A 20,415-nucleotide genomic window follows, 5' to 3' on the forward strand; every position below is an offset into this window, starting at 1 on the left:
GGAGAGGGAGAGAGATTCTTAAGCAGACTCAGCGCTGAGCATGGAGCCCCACACAGGGCTCAATCTCATGACCCTGAGACCATGACCTGAGCTGAAACAAAGAGTCAGACGCTCAACCAACTGCACCAATGTAACCCATCTTTTAAAATTGGCTACTTGGTGTGGGTTTTCACTATGCATGGAATTATTGTCTTATGGACGGATATTTGTATTGTTTACAACAATCTGTTGTTACAAACAATGCTGCACCGAGGATTCTTGGGCATATAGCTTTGTGCACGCACACAATCATGTCTGTGTATGTGGCACAGACCCTGGTGAATGGGTTTACACATTTTGAATTTTGATAGTTACTGCTCTACCAGTTTATATTCCCAACAGCAGTGCGTGAGACCACCCACATCCTTAGCAGCCCATCTTCTTTATCCTGCCAATCTACCCAGGGGATTTCACTGTGTGGTCCTGGCTTCCCCATCCCTGAAGTGAATCAAGCAGGGCCACAACTCTGTCTCTCAAGGGTGCCAGGGAGGGATTACATGACCTCCAATTCCCTGGACTCTATGCTTATTAACTAAACTCAAGAAACATGCATGGGTGAGAAAGACTGGACTTCTCTGAAGCCCGGGGGCAACCTGGCCCTTCTGGTTCTCCCAGGAGGGCTGGAAAGTGAGCCCTGAGGTTTACAGGGCCTGTGGTTGGTGAATCAAGGTTTTACTTTCACCAACAGATCTCGCTTCTGGGGACTCACTGGGGCCATCTTGTTTTCTCTGTAGCAGAGAGTGTGCTTCCCTGTGAAAGAGGCGGCCTCAGAGAGCTAAAGCTCAGAGGTTCTGTCGCTGGGGAACTGGTCCTTCCTGCATGGACTGGGTGGCTGTATTGAAGCCCATGTCCCGTCATGAAGCCCAAAGAGGATGGTAGGAGTGCTTTGAGAACCGGATGCCTTGTGGACAGCCAAGGGTCCAACATGAAACCTGGAACTCCTGCCACCCTGTGCTTCCTGTGCTGTGCCTCTACTCTCCTCCAAACCCGCAGGGTCTCCCTGTTGCCGGCAAGGACAATCACGCCCCGCAGGGAGGCGTCCCAGCTCTCTCCAGAGAGATCTGCCCCACCCCCGGGGTTCCTGCCAAACTCAGTGTTGGTGGAAAACCTTCTCTCTTTGGTCTGATTCGATGATTTTCCTTAACTCACTGCCCCCACCCTTCCAGATCCTGCTCATCATTTAAGGCCACCTTCTGCATGAAACTCAAGCCCCATCCCTTCAAATGCACCCACATTTATCCACCTTATTCTGAGGACTTCACTCCCGTGGACTTCTCAAAGTCCCTACTCTACACCAATTTAAACACAGCCACACTTCTATCTGTAGCAGTTAGGTGCATATGAGCACACAGTGCTGGGAAGAGCACACAACCCACAGTCCAGGGTTTGAATTTTGTTTCTGTCACTTAGCATGTGATCTCGAGGAAATTAGTTAACTGCTCTGGGCCTTAGTTTTCCTATTTGTAAAATGGGGGCAATTACTCCCACTCTCAGGATTATTGGTAGATCAGTAGTTCTCAACTGTGTATGTGTGTGTGTGTGTGTGTGTGTGTGTTCACAACTTGTAGAGACATTTTTGGTTGTCACAACTTGGGAGGGATGCCAGTGGTATCTAGTGGGTAGAGCTCAGGGATGCTTTAAGCATCCTACAATACAGGCACACGTCACTTTTTTGCACTTTGCTTTACTGCACTTCACAGATACTGCATTTCTTACAAATTGAAGGTTTATGGCAACCCTGTGTTGAGCAAGTCTATTGGCACCATTTTCCCAACAGCATTTGCTCACGTCATGTCTCTGTGTCACGTTTTGGTAATTCTCACAATATTTCAAATTTTTTCATTATGATTACATTTGTTAAGGAGATCTGTAATCAGTGATCTTTGATGTTACTATGGTAATTGCTTTGGAGCGTCACAAACCACACCCATATAAGACAATAGATCAATGGTCTTGATCCATTAAGTGTCCTGAATGCTCCACTGACCAGCTATTCCCCCGTCTCTCTCCCTCTCCTGGGTCCTCCCTATTCCCTGGCACAGCAATATTGAAATTAGGTCAACTAATAGCCTCCACAATGGCCTCTAAGTGTCCAAGTGAAAGGAAGAGTTACATGTCTCTCTAAATCAAAAGCTAGAAATGATTAAGCTTCATGAGGAAGGCATGTCAAAAACTAAGACAAGCCAAAAGCTAGGCCTCTTGTACCAAACAGTTAGCCAAGTTGTGAATGCAAAGGAAGAGTTCTTGAAGGAAATAAAAAGCGCTACTCCAGTGAACACATGAATAAGATAGTGAAGCAGCCTTACCACTGATACCGAGTAAGTGTTAGCGCTCAGGATAGAAGGTCAAACCAAACACAACACTCCCTTAAACCAAAGCCTAATCCACAGCAAGGCCCTAATTCTCTTCAATTTTATGAAGGCTGAGAGAGGTGAGGAAGCTGCAGAAGAAAAGTTGGAAGCTAGCAGAGGTGGGTTCATGAGGTTTAAGGAAAGAAGCCTTCTCCATAACATAAAAGTGTAAGGGGAAGCAGCAAGTGCTGATGGAGAAGCTGCAGCAAGTCCTCCAGAAGATCTAGCTCAGGTAATTAATAAATGTGGCTACACTAAATAACAGACTTTCAATGTAGACAAAACCACGTTCTGTTGGAAGAAGATGCATCTAGGAAATTCATAGCTAGAGAGGAGAAGCCAGTGCCCAGCTTCAAAGGTTCCAAGGACAGGCTGACTATCTTGGTAGGAGCTAAAGCACCTGGTGACTTGAAGTTGAAGCCAATGCTCATTTACCATTCTGAAAATCCTAGGGCCTTTAAGAATTATGCTAAATCTACTCTGCCAGTGCTCTATAAATGGAATAACAACACCTGGATGACAGCCCATCCATCCATTTACAACATGTTTACTGAATATTTTAAGCCCACTGTTGAGACCTACTGCTCAGAAAAAATGACTCCTTTAAAAATATTACTGATCACTGACAAAGGACCTGGTCCCCCAACAGCTCTGATGGGGATGGACAATGAGGTTTTCCTGCCTGCTAGCATAACATCCATTCCACAGCTCGTGGATCAAAGAGTCATTTCTACTTTCAAGTCTTATTATTTAAGGAATATATTTCATAAGGCTATAGCTACTATAGATAGTAATTCCTCTGATGGCTCTGGGCAAAGTAAAAAGAAAATTTTTTAAGTAGTATTTTTTAAGTAATTTTTAATGTGGGGCTTGAACTCATGACCTTGAGATTAAGAGTCACGTGCTCTACTGACTGAGCCAGCCAGGTACCCCCAGGCAAAGTAAATTGAAAACCTTCTGGAACGGATTCACCATTCTAGGTGCCATTAATAACATTTGTGATTCCACATTCACAGGAGTTTGGAAGAAGTTGATTCCAACCCTTATGGATGACTTTGAGGGTCCAAGACTCCAGGAGAGGCAGTAGGTGCAGATGTGGGGGAAATAGCAAGAGAACTAGAATTAGAAGTGGAGCCTGAAGATGTGGCTGAATTGCTGCAATGGATGAGGAGTTGCTTCTTATGGATGAGCACAGAGAGTTGTTTCTTGAGATGGAAACTACTCCTGGTGCAGATGCTGTGAGGATTGTTGAAAGGACAACAAAGGATTCAGAATATGACATAAACTTAGTTGATAAAGCAGAGGCAGGGTTTGAGAGAATTGGCTCCAGTTTTGAACGAAGTTCTGCTGTGGGTAAAATGCTATCAAACAGCACTGCATGCTGCAGAGGAATTGTCCCTAAAAGGAAGAGTCAATCAATGCGGCAGACTTCATTGTTGCTTTATTTGAAGAAATTGCCACAGCCGGCCCCAACCTGCAGCAGCCACCACCTCATCAGTCAACAGCCACCAACATCCCGAAGCTAGACCTTCCACCAGCAAAAAGATCGTGACTTGCTGAGAGCTCGGATGATGGTTAGTATTTTTTAGCAATAAAGTATTTTTAATTAAGGTCTGTACACTGTTCTAGGCATAATGCTATTGCACACTTAATAGACTACAGTATAGCGTAAACACAACTTTTATATGCACTGGGAGACAAAAACAAATTCATTTGCCTGGCTTTATTGTGAGACTTGCTTTATTGTGGTGGTCTGAAACTGAACCTGCATTATCTTCAAGGAATGCCTGTACCTAGGACAGCTCCCCGCAACCAAGAATCCTCTGGCCCCAAATATCAATAGTGGTGAGGTTGAGAAACTTGGTATAGATAGAATACTGTATAGATGTAACAAGGTGATTGTGGGCTCTCTGATTCACAGCAGGTGCTTCATAAATGTCCATTCTTCCTCTCTCCACCCTGAGTATCAGCTCCTCATGGGCCAAAGAAAGTATGATTCATACCTGCTTTCCACAACTCCCAGTGCAGAGTGGCTGAATGTTAGAATCAGGAAGGAAGGAAAGAAGGTAAAGGGGGTGTGTGTGGTATTCTTATTTGAGCAGGTTCTATGGAAAGGCAATTGACACCCCCATTGTGCAGATGCAGAGGTGCCAGGGTAGTAAGAGGGAGGGAGTGCTCCACGTAGAATATTATTTGGAAGGGAGGCTGGTGGTTGAAGAGCTGGGGCTGGGCATTGTGTGGAGACCCCTCCAAGCAGTGCTTGCCCCTCTTGGGATCATGGTCACTTAATGGACTGGGTGCATTTTGTTGCTGACTCTGAATCATGGTGCCTCCAATGAGGAAGAATGTGCCATGATTCAGGCGGTAGGGCTTGACCACTGCAAGCCACCCAAGTGACTATTTCTGTAATAACACTACGCGCTTTTATGTCTGCCTTTCATCGCAGATCTCAAAGCACAGTGCAAACATTAATTAAAGCTCTTGGCATTCCATGAGGCATGGTGTGTAAATATCACTCTCTCCACTTGGCTGAGAGGGTAAACTGAGCCAGGGAAGGGCAGGTGGCTCAGCCCAGTGCAGCTCTTGCCTTATTGAGGCTGCCTCTTGGAGGACAAGCTGGGGTTTGGCAGCCTCCTCACCCCACCAACTACCACTTCTTCCTCTTCTTCCCCAGGGCCCCTTGGTGATACCAAGAACAGAAATGGTTTCTTGTCCCCCACTAGGGCGGCAGGGAGTGAGCTCCAATGCAGAGGTGAAAGACACAGGGAGCCTCTCATTCTTAAATATGCCCCATGACTGCATCCACCTGTGGGAGGGGGAGGCGAGGGAACAGAGGACCATGTCCGAGGGAATTGAAACATTGTTTTTAGGCAGAACTTGCTTGGGGGGGGGGGTAAACTTATCTTTCTTTGGAACTTAAAATAAGTGCTTTTTGCCAAAATGTTAACAATAGGTAAATTGGGTTAGGCAAACAAGAGCGTTCCTTGTATCATTGTTGTCAATTTTCCGGCAATTACATCCCAATAAAAAGTTTGAATGAAAAAGGAAAGAGTCAATGCTTTTCCACAAGCCACGGCGCTTTCCTAGAGCCAAGATGGCCAGCGCAGCGCCTTTGGGACTGCACTGGAGGAAAGGGGGAAAGAGGAAAATGTGTCGTTGGAAAGCCCCGCGGCGGAAGAGCAGCCGGGCACGCGAGCGGGGCAAGCTGTGGCCCCCCGCCCGGCCGCGCGGCCGCCCCTCCCGCCCCGCGCCGGCTCGGCCCCCGGCGCTGACTCACGCCCGCCCCGGTTAAATACGGCGAGCGCCGGCCCGCCGTACTCATGCTGCAGCCGTGAGCTGGCCGCGTCCTGCTCTCGCGCACCCTCTGGTCCACGGCGGGCGGGCGCCCAGCTGCTGGTAAGTGGGGAGGCCGGCCTCCGCCTCCTCCCTCCCTGCCTCCCATCAGCCCGCCAGCGCTGGCTCGCCCCTCCACCCCGCTGCCCGCGGACCCCGCTGCCCGCGGACCCCGCTGCCCGCGGACCCCGCTGCCCAGGGCTGGTGGGGACCGGGATGCTCTCAGGAGGGGGCCAAGTGGAACGGCGCTGGAGGGGTGCTGGGCCGGGCCTCCCACCGCCCACCCAGCCTGGGGCCACCAGCCCCCCACCCCCTCGGCGGCTGGCTCCCTGACCAGCCTCCTGCCCCATGAGGTCAATCTGGGGGTGCTGCCCAGACGTTCTGCAGGGGGCAAGTTGCCCTGAAAGTTGACTAAGTTAGCACCCCAGTGACCCCTGGAGGTTACCTCTTTCGGGAACTAGCTCCACTGGGGGAAGAGTTTCTCTTGTTCAAAGATTCAGGTTCTTTGACCCCTCCTTTTGCTAGCACTCACTGTGGTGGCCACAGGTGGCCAGCGCTGCGTGTGGGTCTGTCCAGGACCCATGGAGGGGTTCCCAGAAGACAGATCTGTCCTCTTTTTGCGGACTTAAGAGTTGCTGCAAGAGTGAATTCAGCCGACGTACCCTGCCTGGTTGGGATTTCCAGTTTGGACCTCAGCTGTGGACTCAAGAGTTGTTTCGGGTTCTAAATTTGTGTGTGGCTTAGGCGACCCCATTCGGGCAGCTTTGCCCTCTCGCCAGCCGGAAGTGTCCGGTGTGGCCAGGGCTGTCGGTTCTGAGCCGGGGCTCAGGGCCACAGATGGATTTGTGCTGAGGGTGGGGTGCATTTAAAATTGTGACTCTGGTAGCTTTATGGGCATCTCTGCTCAAAGGTGGAGGCAGGGGCAAGGCCCAGGAATGAGCTGTGGAAAACCAGAACTTTCCTAGAGCTTTCCCACCTGTGCCAGAGTGTGAGCAAGCCAGGGCCAAATGTGTTACCTCAGGGCAGGCTGCCGTGCTCTTGGAGAAGGTGTCCCTCAGGCTGAAGGTGCTGGATGCCCGTCTGTCATTTCCGGCTTCCCTGGGATTATCTGGGATTCCATCCCCATCCATTGCCTCCAGAATTTAGAACTCCTCTAACGGCTGTCACGTCTTTCATTCTGCACTGATTGGACATCTGGGGTACATTCGGGGCCAGACAGTCCCATTTGCCTGTGGTCTTGAGTCAGCGGGCGGGCTCGGCCGTGAGAGACCAGCCTGTGAGTGAGGTCGGGGCCAGGGGGAGCGTTCTGAACATGCCCCGCAGAAATTTGGGGCACCCCAGGCTCCCCCAGGGCTGGTGGACGCTTGGTGGGGCTTGCTCTGTAACTGGAGGGGGTGGGGGCTGCAGGTGGGAATAGATCCAGATGTGGAGAAATAGGGAGAGATGGGGGAGAAGCTCAGTCCCAATTCGTCCCAACTCGGTCCTGCCAGCAAACACTCCCAAGGCTGTCATTACACAAGGCAAACTGCTTCCCAGAATCCTGACCACGAAGGAACGACTGTGGCTTCTGGTTTCATGGCTTCTTGGGCTTTGGGGACACAGGATTTAGAAAATGTCTCCAAGATGCTTTGTGGAGAGGTTCATGCATTTCTATTTGAGGTCCCCTAGGTGTCAGCCCGAGGAGAGGGCTGTAGCTTCTTTCATTCAAGCCCTGAGTGGGAGCCTCTCCCAGCTCTGCTGGCAAGTTTGTCCATATCTCCTGCTGCTTTTGCCAAGCTAATTACAGCCCTGCTCTGGCCTCTGCAGGAAGCCCTACCTCCCCAAACCCTGGGGCTGGAAAGGACTTGCTTTTTCTTACTCATTTTCTTTTTTAAACAAATGAACAATATGTTGGCTTTGAAGGTCCAGGAGAGATGGGGTCAGCAACTGAGCTGGGTGGGGAATGACGGTGTGGCCGTGTGGCCAGTCTTCCCTTGGGGCTCCAGGATGCATTGTGTTTGGGGTAGAGCATTCCTAATTCGGGTAAATCCCTGAAGGGGCTGTGTGTTGAGATTACGGGATTAACCTCTTCTGGCAACCCCTTCTGTTCCTTCCTTCGACTCTTCCAGGCCACTCAGGTGAAACTGAGCTCACATGAGCTAGCTGAGGTCGTGGCTCGAAGTTCAGCCTCCCTGATCCTGAGTTCAGGCTCTCTGTTCTTGGCAGTAAATGACACAGGTCAGGAGCATGTGTTTATGCTGGGCTAGACTCCCAGGGGTGCTTCTGAGTGCAGACCATAGGCACCTACATCAGAGTCATTTGGGGAATTTGTTAAACAGTGCAGAGTCCTGGTCCCACCCAGACCTGGGAATCAGGATCTCTGTGCGTGGAGCCTCCGGAGATCCTGATTTTACTCAACAGCAGAAGGAACAGGAATTGTCGTTGACATTTTTCTTTTTAAAGATTTTATTTATTTATTTGAAAGAGAGAGAAAATGAGAGAGAGAGAGAGCACATGAGAGGGGGGAGGGTCAGAGGGAGAAGCAGACTCCCCGCTGAGCAGGGAGCCCGATGCGGGACTCGATCCTGGGACTCCAGGATCATGACCTGAGCCGAAGGCAGTCACTTAACCAACTGAGCCACCCAGGCGCCCCTGTCATTGACATTTATTGGGTAGTCATATTGTGCCAAGAAGGACTCTAAGTGCTTCGAAGGGAGCACTCACTTAATCCTCATGGCTGCAATGCTGTGAGGTCAGGTCTATGAAACAAGCGTCCCAGGATCTTCTAGGTGATTTTTATGTACTGATTTGGGGTATAGGGTGGGTACCCCCTGTTTAGTGAGATGGGCACACGTCTGGATGCACTGAGCCTCTCATTCGGTGACTTCGGACCCGTTGGATCGAGCACTGATGAGCAGCCTGATGGAGGCGGATACTGGCCGGAGGGAGTAGCCGAGGTGCTGCTGTGGGTGGTACAGAAGCCATCAGCAGCTGCAAGCCTGCCACCTCCCTCGGCTGGATGGGGCAACCTGTCACTGCAGACGGCGCCATGTTTAGGGAGAGGGCGCAGGCCAGGGAGGGAGATCGTCTCTCTGGGCCTCAGTTTCCCCAGGTGCACTGGACAGGGGCAGGACCAGACGCTCCCTAATCCCATGAAATGGCTCTTGGCTATTTGAAGATGCACTGATGAACAAGTGGGTTTGCCCTGCCTGGAAAGCCTTTGAAACAAGGTCAATGGGTCTGAGTTCCTCCGGGCTCGGCATGAAGGGGGTGGCCAGGCCAGGTGGCGTTGTCGGCCGTCCGGGGTGACCTATGTGGAAGGGAGGATGAAGAGAATGGTGGGGCTTCAGGCCAGATTTCCTTTCTGTCTCCGGTCAGAAGATGTCAGAGCTATCCAGGGCCTTTGGAAGTCTTTACGGGAGGGGAAATTAAGGTCTGGAGAATTTACCCAAACTCACCCTCCAATTTAGTGTCAAGACCAGAGTAGCACATCTGTCTGCCAGGCTCTTTCCAGAAGCTTTGCTCCGTGGCATGGACATAAGAAGGCATCTCCTTCCCAGGGAGCGTCATGTTTAGGGGATGTGAATGATGGTAATAAACCAAAAAAGCGCCAACCCGCCAACCAACCAACCAAGCCCAGGGTTTCCAGGCTAATTATGTGTTCAGTCATGAATGACAGGTAGTTCTCGCTGAAGAGACTCACAGCCAAGGTGCCTGGGCCAAGTGCTTCTACCCCTGGGGAGGGACCGCGTCAGACTGTCCAGGTGAGCTGTCTGTCTGTCCGCTTGGCTCACTGAATTCCTGGGCCAGTGACAGACCCCGGGCTGGCCCTCCTCCCAGGGCAGCGGCCGGACTGAGTTGCTGCAGTGACGGGGAACGCGTTCGGCCGCCCCGGGGGAGGAGAGTATAATTAGGGTAGCTTTGTGGGTCTTTAACTGGCATTTGTCACGGCTGCCAAGCAGCCCTGGGCAGCGTGGGCTATTAGGCTGCTGTATGCCGGGCTGCTGAGGGCCAGGGGCTGCTGAGTACGCCTGCCTCGCTTGCTCAAGATCCCAGGGCCCGGCTGGCCATCCAGCCCCGCTTCTGCGGGCCCTCCCTCCCCTGAGGGCTCTGCAGCTGCGCTTGAGGTGGGCTCTTTGGAGGTCCTTTGGAGCGGTGAGTGCCTTGTGGCAGTAACAAGTGCCGGAAAACAGGAAACCGCCGCATGTGGTGCTGGGGTAGACTCTGCAGACATAAGGATTTATAAAAAGGAAAATCTGCAAATTCTTGCAATATTTCTCAAGCTGAGTGTGGTCCATTTTAAACAATAGTGGCTCTGTTCCAATAAGGGGATTATCTTTTCGCTCTTTCTCCCAGGCCATGAGGCACCCTCCCCTGGCTCTGAGCCCTTCCTGGGGCTGGCTTGATGCCCCCACCCCAGCTGGGGAGTGCAGACGCAGAGAAGGCTCGGGGTGGGTCATCGGAGGGCACCTCAGCCCACGCCCTCACTGACAGATGGGGCAATTTGACAGAGACTGCCTTGGGCTTGCCACGTTATGGACACTTAATTTAGTCTCTGACATTTGGGCTACAACACCATCTTGAAGCATGCTGGGCATAGGAGTAGACATTAAAGATAAACATGTACTAGCTAGTACATCACCAGGCGCCCCAGAGCTCCACCTTTTGAAAGTCAGTCCAGGGGGTAAGTCTCTCACACATGCATTTACCAAGAGGATGGGCAAACACCCCCACCTACCCACACAGACCCCTGGGAGCACAGGCACGATCGTCTTGGTAGATGGCTCTCATACCCTGGCTCTGGGACTCAGCCTTAGAATCCCGAAGTCTTGGGGATAGACAGGCCATCAGCCATCATCCAGTTCAGTATCGAGCAGGTGTAGGCATCTTCTGTCCAGCTTCTTTTTTAGACAGTTGCTCAGCCTTTGCTTGAACACTTCCAGTGATGGGGAGCTTACTACCTCCATGGGTTGTCCATTCTGACTCAGACAAGCTCTCTTCGGTGGTGAACTGAAATATGCTGCCCCATAGCTTCGGCGCACCACTTTTGACCTCTGGAGCCGCAGTGAGTCCCAGGGCAATCCTTCATGTATCCTTGGAAAGTGCTAGTAGCTTCCTTCACAGATGCTCTTCTTCTAGCTATCCATGCACAGTTCCTTCAACGGATGCTCAGATATTCTGGTTTCTGGGTCCCCTGATGGTCCCCTTACCCTTCTCTACCAGGCCTTCAAGAGACTGGTTTGTTATTAGTCTTCTTTAAGTTCAGGGTGGGACTGGGCCCAGCAGTACAGGCGTGATCTGATCAGGGCAGAGCAGAGGAAGACCATCACTTCCTTTGTTCCACACTTCATGCTTCTACTGGTGGAAGCTAAGATCACATTCATTTTTCTGGGCAGTCTCCTTTCTCTGTTATTAGCAATAAAAAGCCGTAAGTCTTTCTCCTGGGGTGGGTGTTGAGTCACTTTTTCTGTGCTCCCTGTTTAGGCTGTTCATTTTCCACTCTCAAGCTCTGAACCTGACTTTTGTCTATGTAAGTTCGTCCTTCTAGATGTGTCCATAGCTTCATCTGGCCCCATGCCTCTGCATCTAGACTCTGTTGGCCAAGTTATTATTCATTCGTTCCTCCATCATTTTATGTACTTATTCAAGTCCTTAATGCAAAAGTACAACTGGTCAGGGCTTGGATGGCTGTGAATAAATAAAAAATCAAGGTCTCGGTGGGTGGGGATGAACTTGGGTTCTGTCCTCAGAGCAGGCTTGTTGGTGGGGGGTGGGGTGTCAGGAAAAAGGTGCACTGAGTTAAGGCCAGGCTGGGAAGCCTGGATTATTCTGAGTTATGGGCCGGGCCTAGGACGCTGAGTTCAGGAAGAGAGGCCAGAGAAATACCTTCTCCACCCAGCCAGTTTATTATGCCCTATATGCCATCATTTGAAATTCCTTCTTCTGACTCAGGATTTTTGCTTATTAAAAGGAGAGGCATTGCATTAACACTCAAAGTACTCACCCAAGAATCTGGAGCTCCAGGCCTTAAGCTCTGAGCCTCAGTTTCCCTGCTTCGTTCATCCCCATAAAATAGTGGGAATGTATGATCAGCAGTTCTTAGCCCTTTGGAAGTTAGAGACTCCTTTGAACCTCAGATGGAAGTGACAGATGCTGCTCTACACACAGAAATCCTTAGTCCCTGGAGTAAGAATGTCAAGATTAAAATACACTTTGAGGCCTTCCCTACCTCCAAGAGTCTACACAGTCCGTGTTGCGGATGAACTTGAACACTTGCACACATTTAAACGGCACTGTGTGGGACACCCTCAAATCTGTTCTCCTGTTTGCTCTGCTCAGTGGCCTCAAGAGGCGGCAGAAGTTATCATCCCAATTTAACACATGAGGAAGCTGAGCTTGAAGGCTCCAAGTTTCCTTCAAGGTCAAACAGCTAGCTAGTGGTTCTTTTTTTTTTTTTAAAGATTTTATTTATTTATTTGACAGAGAGAGACACAGTGAGAGAGGGAACACAAGCAGGGGGAGTGGGAGAGGGAGAAGCAGGCCTCCCGCAGAGCAGGGAGCCCGATGCAGGGCTCGATCTCAGGACCCTGGGATCATGACCTGAGCCGAAGGCAGACGCTTAACCACTGAGCCACCCAGGCGACCCTAGCTAGTGGTTCTTAACTATTCATGTAGGTAGGGCTCCGTGCATACCTCATGTCCCCACCACATTGTATACGTTATCTGTAATTATGTAGATAGATAATTCTCATCACCCCTGACCTCAAACATCGAACCTTTCGTGAATTTGGCTCCATCCCCAGATCAGCACCATGCCTGCGGGAGCATCTGGCCCTACCACCTTTGAGCTCGAAGGGCATCTTAAGTTTTCTGGGTCTTACTCGAGGTCACTCAATGTTTCTTTGTGGAAACTGGAACTAGGACCCAGAAGGGCCACAACAGCCCCTTCCAGTGAGACAGGAAGTGGCACAGATAATTTTCTTTCATTGGGAAGGTGGTTTGAATTAAGCCTCCATGAAGCACCCGTGAACGGGTTCAGGAAGGGCCAGGTTGTCAGTCACGGTGATGGGGCTGGGCAGGGCGGTGCTGGGCATGGCCCAGGCGGGGGAAGAGCGGAGCTTGCCTTGTAGCCTTTTCCGCCAGATGGGCAGTGCATCCCACCTTTGCTGGCTGCCACTGCTTTCCCAGCTGACCTCCAAGTGCGTGCTCTCAGCATCTTCTCCCAGGCTCAGGCCCCATGTATTTGGTCTCATTTCCTATCTGTTCCTCCTGAGGAGATCATGTTCAACCAGCAAATTCAGGTGCTATGGGGGATACACAGATGTATCTGATCCGGGGGTTTTGTATCCAGACAAGATACTGTTCCTGCCTTAAGAAACCTATAGGGATGAAAGATGAACATCCCTGCCCTTGAAAAGCTTATTGACTAGAGAAGGACACAGACAGGAACACAACAAATGCCATACGGAGCTGGCATGGCCCCAGTGGACGCTGGGAAGACGACCTGCATGGGAGGGCAACTAATGCTGACTCACGGTATCTGGGGAAGCTTCCTAGAGGTGATTGCATTTGAGCTGGACTTGGAAGTATGGGAAAGATTTCGATGAGGACAAAGAGTACTCTGGGTGGGGGGAATTGCTTGGGCAAAGGCATGGGGAGAAGGTGGAAGAGGCTGGCTGACCAGATCATAGTTAGCATAAGTCAGGGTATGTGATGATGGAGTTCAAAGGCAAGCCAGTGTTCAACACCAAAGATGTTGACTTAAATATAACCGCAGTGTCGGTGAGATAACCCTGAATCACGTGTGCTCTCTCCCTTTGCAGAGGCCATGCCACTGAAACATTATCTTCTTTTGCTGGTGGGCTGCCAAGCCTGGAGTGCGGGGCTGGCCTACTATGGCTGCCCAAGTGAGTGTACCTGCTCTAGGGCCTCCCAGGTGGAATGCACCGGGGCACGCATCGTGGCGGTGCCCACTCCCCTGCCCTGGAATGCCATGAGCCTGCAGATCCTCAACACGCACATCACTGAACTCAACGAGTCCCCATTCCTCAACATCTCCGCCCTCATTGCCCTGAGGATTGAGAAGAATGAGCTGTCCCACATCATGCCCGGCGCCTTCCGAAACCTAGGCTCACTGCGTTACCTCAGCCTCGCCAACAACAAGCTTCAGGTTCTGCCTATTGGCCTCTTCCAGGGCCTGAACAACCTCGAGTCGCTCCTTCTGTCTAGCAACCAGCTGGTGCAGATCCAGCCGGCACACTTCTCCCAGTTCAGCAACCTCAGAGAGCTGCAGCTGCACGGCAACCACCTGGAATACATCCCTGACGGTGTCTTCGACCACCTGGTGGGCCTCACGAAGCTCAATCTAGGCAAGAATAGCCTCACCCACCTCTCGCCCAGGATCTTCCAGCGTCTGGGCAACCTCCAGGTCCTCCGGCTGTATGAGAACAGGATCTCAGAAATCCCTATGGGCACTTTTGATGGGTGTGGAAACCTCCAGGAGCTGGCCTTACAGCAGAACCAGATTGGTATGCTCTCCCCTGGCCTCTTCCACAACAACCGTAACCTCCAGAAGCTCTATCTGTCCAACAACCACATCTCCCAGTTGCCCCCTGGCATCTTCATGCAGCTGCCCCAGCTCAACCGTCTCACGCTTTTTGGGAATTCCCTGAAGGAGCTCTCGCCGGGGATCTTTGGGCCGATGCACAACCTGCGTGAGCTTTGGCTCTATGACAACCACATCACTTCTCTACCTGACAACGTCTTCAGTGACCTCCGCCAGCTGCAGGTCCTGATCCTCAGTCGTAACCAGATCAACTACATCTCCCCAGACGCCTTCAATGGGCTGGCGGAGCTTCGGGAGCTGTCCCTCCACACCAATGCGCTGCAAGAGCTGGACGGGAGCGTCTTCCGCATGTTGGTCAGCCTGCAGAACATCTCCTTGCAGAACAACCGCCTCAGACAGCTCCCAGGGAATATCTTCGCCAATGTCAATGGCCTCATGACCATCCAGCTGCAGAACAACCAGCTGGAGAACCTGCCCATGGGCATCTTTGACCACCTGGGGAACCTGTGTGAGCTGAGGCTCTATGACAACCCCTGGAGGTGTGACTCCGACATCCTTCCACTCCACAACTGGCTCCTGCTCAACAAGCCCAGGTTGGGGACAGATGCTCTCCCGGTATGTTTCAGCCCACCCAGTGTCCGAGGCCAGTCCCTCATCATCATCAACATCAACGCTGCTCTCCCCAGTGTCCATGTCCCAGTGATGCCCAGCTACCCGGGAACACCACAGTACCCGGACACACCCAGCTACCCTGACACCACCTCCATCTCCACTACTGACTTCACCAGCCCTGTGGGGGACTACACCGATCTGACCACCATTGAGGTCACCGATGACCGCAGCACGTGGGGCATGACCCAGGCCCAGAGTGGGCTGGCCATTGCCGCCATTGTCATTGGCATTATTGCCCTGGCCTGTTCCCTGGTTGCCTGCATCTGCTGTTGCTGTGGCAAGAAGAGGAACCATGCGGTCCTGATGCAGATGAAGGCACCCAATGAGTGTTGAAGAGGCGGGCTGGAGGCAGGGCTGGGGAAGAGTGGGAGCACTGGAGGATCTGGGAGTTTCATTATTGTGCCTCCACCCCTGGGTCCACAGAGCCATCCCCCACTCCCTCTCACTGGTCCCCAAGAGAAAGGCACCCCCAACTTTTCCTGACCTGTCTGGTTCTCCTCTAGAGAACTACAGGAGAACCAGCTCTTGCAGGGCTTCTTACCACCAGGGAGATCCAACCGGCCATGGCAAAAACCCCGTGGGGTTTCTAATTCACATCCCTGGGCTTCATTCGAGAAAGCCCTTCTCCACAGCCTTACCAGCTCTCCTCCAGCAAGCTTCCCTGCGCCCGCGGCCCTGCTGGCCTCTGTAGACTCAGTTACCACGCCGGCTCACTTTGTGGGAATAGTTCTCCACGGGGACAGCTTCTCTCCCAAGTAGAATGTAAGTTGATTTCCCTTCCTTCGCTCCACCCCCCTCTGTGGCATGCTCTCCCCTGTCCCCTTGAAAGGTCTCCCTTGATTTTCTGCTCCTGAAGGCAGGATGAGTTCTCTCCTCACAGAAGGCTTCCACCCACTCAGCTGGCTTCCTAGGAGCTGCCAAGCACCTGGTTTTTGGGTCGCTGTGCAAGAAGCCCCTTGGCTCCCGCAGAGAGAACCACTGTCAGTATCTCTCATGGGATCGTTATCTGGAAAAGGAAGACCGGCACCTGTGCAACAAGTCAGCCTTGTAGAGATTTCTGAACCACAAATTTTGTTTTGAAAATGTTGGTCCTTTGAGGGATAAGGTCACATAGAATGTCTGACCCCTAAAAACCTTGAAAATCAGCTTACTAGTACTGGATGGAGAAAGCACCCTGGTACCTGGGTGTCCTTCTGTTCATCCCTAGGGTTTTTCTCTTTTAACTTTTTATTGAAGTATAACACATACAGAAATGTGGGAGCGTGACCGTGTAGAGTTTGATGGGTCTTCACAAACAGTTCACACCCATGTAATCAGCATCCAGATCTAGAAACAGGACATCACTAGTATCCTCCATCGTGGGCTTTTACTGGAGAAGACAGGCTTGAGGAGATGGGTCCCCATGAGCCAGGATGGCCCCTCACCACCCCTGCCAGCCCGCCCTTGCCAAGGCCCAGCTGCTAGGGGTAGAGGAGACGATGTGGGTACGTTCCGGAGATGTGATCAAATCCCCACACCGGAGGCTCCCAGAACGGCCAGGTCAGAGGCCTCCCTACAGCAGAGGTCCCTGCAAGCGCACAGCTTTCTCCGCCAGCAAGCTGTCCCCTGCTCATCGGAGGCCCCTCCGCCTGGGCCTTTTATGGCCATGCTCTGCCTCTGTCTGTTTTTAATTTTCACTTTCCATTTGGGGGAAGCAAAATAGTTCGGAGATGAGATCCTTCAGTTGAATAGCTGAATGTAATGGAATCTGGTAATCCTTCTAGTGTGGTAAAATTCTCCATCGACGTTCCAGTCAGCTAGACACTGAAATTCAGAATGCTCACATACGGGAGGCAACATCAGGGTGCACAGATAAGTCACCCTGGGTCTGGGGGCTCTCTGGAGTTCCTTCTGCCTGTGGCCTGCTTATAAGAGTTAAGTGTTTGGTGCAGGGTTATCGTCCTCCTTGAGTGCTAGCCACAGAAATCCCTGCCTTCAGCACCTTTCTGCTACACACGTATTCACACTGGTAAAGAAATTGTGCTCGTGGCAACTCATGTCTTTGTCTGGACAACTGGTCTATCAGTTCAGAAATAAAAACAGTGAAATGGAGAATTTCAGCTGTCTGTGTCTGCCCAGGAAAGAGCTGCAGCCGGTGCTGTAAGGATTTGGAAATCCTGACTGGCTCTTACTAGTTTTCTCTGTCCCACAAGACAAATAAGAAATTGCCTCAGGCCTTAGTGGCATGATGCTGACAGGTCCCCAACAAAACAGGTCCAGGAAAGGATGTGTGTAAGAACTGGTACACTGTATAGTTTTTTTCTCTGTCCCAGAGAATCTGGGGAAGATGGGGCCTGTCAAAGGCAAAAGACATCTTCTCCCCAAGGTAAATCTGGGTCTCCAAAAGGTTTGCCAAAGATTTGTAGCAACTGGTGGACATGTACCAAGACTTGCCAGGGCCCAAAAGGAAGTGAGCCCAGAGCTTGGGGCATGAGCATTATTCCATTGATGGTGGCCTGCCTGATGATCCTGGGGCCATCGGGGGAAGCTGGGCTTGCTTTCCTCCAGATAGGAAGCATGGTTTAGCACTGTATTCGTCAAGGTGCTCCTTATGAGTAGGCTCCAATGTCTCATTGTGCAAGGGTGCAAGTGGGCCAGAGATGGCAGAGAGGTGAGGAAGGAGTCCTTTTCACCCAGTGTGTCCTGCCCTTCTGGACCCAGAACCCTTGGGTAGTCCTGGCATTGGCCATGACATTGGAGGTCCTTTCTCCCGAGCCCAGGATAGCAACATATTTCCCCAGCCCAAAGGTTGGCCCGAGGGCATCTGTCCTCAGATGTCTCCATGCAGGAGCACCCCCGGGTGGGGCTGGTGAACTCTTTACATGATGCTCGGAGCTTGCCTGGTCCTTTCTCCCATCAGAGTGGATTGGATGGAGCCATTGGACCTCCTCTTTCATGGCAGGCCTTTTGGCCTCTCTGAACCATGTTGTCTGGCCAGGGAGCTACCAGGAAAGCTGGATGGAGTTTCCTTTCCAACAAGACATTGCATTTGCTCACTTTCCAGGGCTGGAGTGAGCTGCTTGGTCCCCCCAAGTTGAGGTAGGGTACAGAGTCCGCTTTAATTTCCCCGTTTGCTCACTGGCCCCTAGGTCACCTTGCCAGGACCAGCAGCCTCCATTTGGAGTGAAGGGTCAATGTTGGAGCAAAGAGAATAAAAACCAGTTAGAACCACTGTTTTTCAAAAATGCTTACTGTGTGTAGATACCCTTTAAAGCACTGAACAAGCATTTTCTTTTTAAGCCTGACAGCACCTCTGTGCATGGGTACTACCGTTATGCCCTGGAAATGGGTCTAAACTCACTCTTTCTTCTGCAACATTATTCAGTGGGCCATGGGTTTTCTTTCTCTCTTCACACTTTTTTTTTTTTTTAAGGATTTTATTTATTTGACAGAGAGAGACACAGCAAGAGAGGGAACACAAGCAGGGGGAGTGGGAGAGGGAGAAGCAGGCCTCCCGCGGAGCAGGGAGCCTGATGTGGGGCTCGATCCCAGGACCCTGGGATCATGACCTGAGCCGAAGGCAGATGCTTAACGACTGAGCCACCCAGGGGCCCCTCTCTCTTCACACTTTGTACAAGACGTCATGGCCTGTCCTGGGCTTTCATCCGTAAAGAAAATGGGAGTCACTTTCCTTCTGCTTCCTACGGTCTTAGCCATTGGAACCTCACTTGCTACCGTGTGGATCAAAAGCTTTGTCAATACAGGGAACATTCAGCTCCCCCATCCACTAAAGAAAAAGAGCAGTTTCAGGAATCTGTTTCCACCCTCAGGAAGCTGATGGAGAGCAGACAGCTGGGAGAGAACTAGATCCCTAGAGCTGGTAACCAGACACTGGTATGTCCAAGCCTTTAGCTACAAACCACTCACAGAGTGCAGCCCACGGATCTCGCAGTCAGAACTGAACCCAGGCTGTTGGGGAGGCAGTGGGCGGGGGGCTCGGGAAGGAAGCCCTCACTGTGGTTCAGAGGAGGGGGCAGGTGCTTCTCTAGGCCCAACTTCCGCCAGCTATGCTCTCTCCTTCACCTAAGGAGAGATCGTTCTCACCAACCCATTGCCTTCATGCTGCCTTCAAAAGTAGATCATGTTTGCCTCGCTTAGAGAATCATTGCAAATAGTCCCAGGTGCTTGGTGATGCATTTAGAGATTTCTAGGCCCCCAGGGTTTTATAGAGTGTGAGCCCTGGTGGGCAGGGTTGGGGGTCCATCTTTGCTGGATGCCGCCTATAACAAATTTGGTGTACAGAATCAACAATAAACAGTATACACAGGACACATGTGCGCTCGATGGACGTCTTGCCTAAGGAATCTCACACCTGTTGATTCTACTCTTGTTCATGCATGTGAGGCTGAGCCAGACAGACCCTCGTGGAGAACAGATTCTGAGCTGGGAAAAGGCCTTTGGAAAGTGAGTGGGGAACATAAATGCAATAACAAATGATATCTCTAGGCCACTGTGTCTGGAAGGAGCCTGAGGAATAGGTTCAACCCATTTTATAGATGAAGAACGTGAGATCAAGGCAGGAAATGAATTTCCTCGTGTAATTAATGCCTGAGCTCGCACTGCAGCAGGTCTCCAGACTCCCAGACTGGGGGTTCTTCTATGTCACCAGAAAGGCATTCATTTGACCTGTACGTGAGCACGCACTCGCACACGCACACAGTCTTAGGTGGGCGGACTCTTCCTGCACACCGCAGCATTCCTAGTGTGCCTCGCACCGGGCTCGGTGTGTCACAGGCTCTCAGAAGACACCATCTGAGTGAAGGCGACTCCCTCCAAAGTGTCCAGGCGTCCCCAGCACTTTTTCAGGTCTCCAGATCCCAGAGCCTGCCGTAGCTGCCAGCTCAGTGCTTGAGAGAGGGATGATCTTCTCTGCGGTTCCTTTATCCCACTGCTGTGCCAGGATAGGAGCTTCAAACTATTTTCCTGGGCTCTTTTAGCTCGTAGATCCTCTCTGCCAGGGGTAAGCTTGTCCCAGGAGTTTTGGCTAATGGGAAAAGGGTTTAGGGTCCTCATCCCATTTCCCAGAAGGTCCCTAGAGTTCTTAATGCAAATCTCCCCTCCACACATGCCCACATATGCCCAGAGTTCTGACAGCCTGCTCCTATCTGAAGTTTTATTTCACACGTGTGTGTGTGGGCTCACGTGTGCACGCACGCACACATACACACACACACACACACACACACACAAAGGTCGGCTCTCTACCACACCCATTCCACAGATGGAGAGGCAAAGACTTGTAGAGATTAAATAATTTGTGTAAGGACTGGTTAGTTAGTTGAAGAGCCAGGATTCGAACCCGGATCCACTGAATCCCCAATTTCTCTGGCTCACTATGACATTGACAAACAGACAAGGTCTCTCTCTAGAGGTGTCAGTGCTTTAAGAAACCATTCAGAGCGCAGATGGGGCTGTTCCCCTAGCCTGGCTGTGGGT

The 20,415-nt window shown here is 51.4% G+C and overlaps 1 protein-coding gene across 1 annotated transcript; it reads left to right on the forward strand.

Annotated features, from left to right (window-relative positions):
* The first annotated feature begins 13,530 nt into the window (after positions 1–13,530).
* LRRC15 (leucine rich repeat containing 15) lies at positions 13,531–19,241 on the forward strand. The gene has a single exon (XM_036114390.2). It carries the CDS (start codon positions 13,531–13,533, stop codon positions 15,271–15,273), a length of 1,743 nt encoding a protein of 580 aa, XP_035970283.1. The 3' UTR covers positions 15,274–19,241.
* Positions 19,242–20,415: the final 1,174 nt, after the last annotated feature.

Source organism: Halichoerus grypus, chromosome 1 (assembly GCF_964656455.1).
Source record: "Halichoerus grypus chromosome 1, mHalGry1.hap1.1, whole genome shotgun sequence".
Taxonomy (NCBI): Eukaryota; Metazoa; Chordata; class Mammalia; order Carnivora; family Phocidae; genus Halichoerus; species Halichoerus grypus.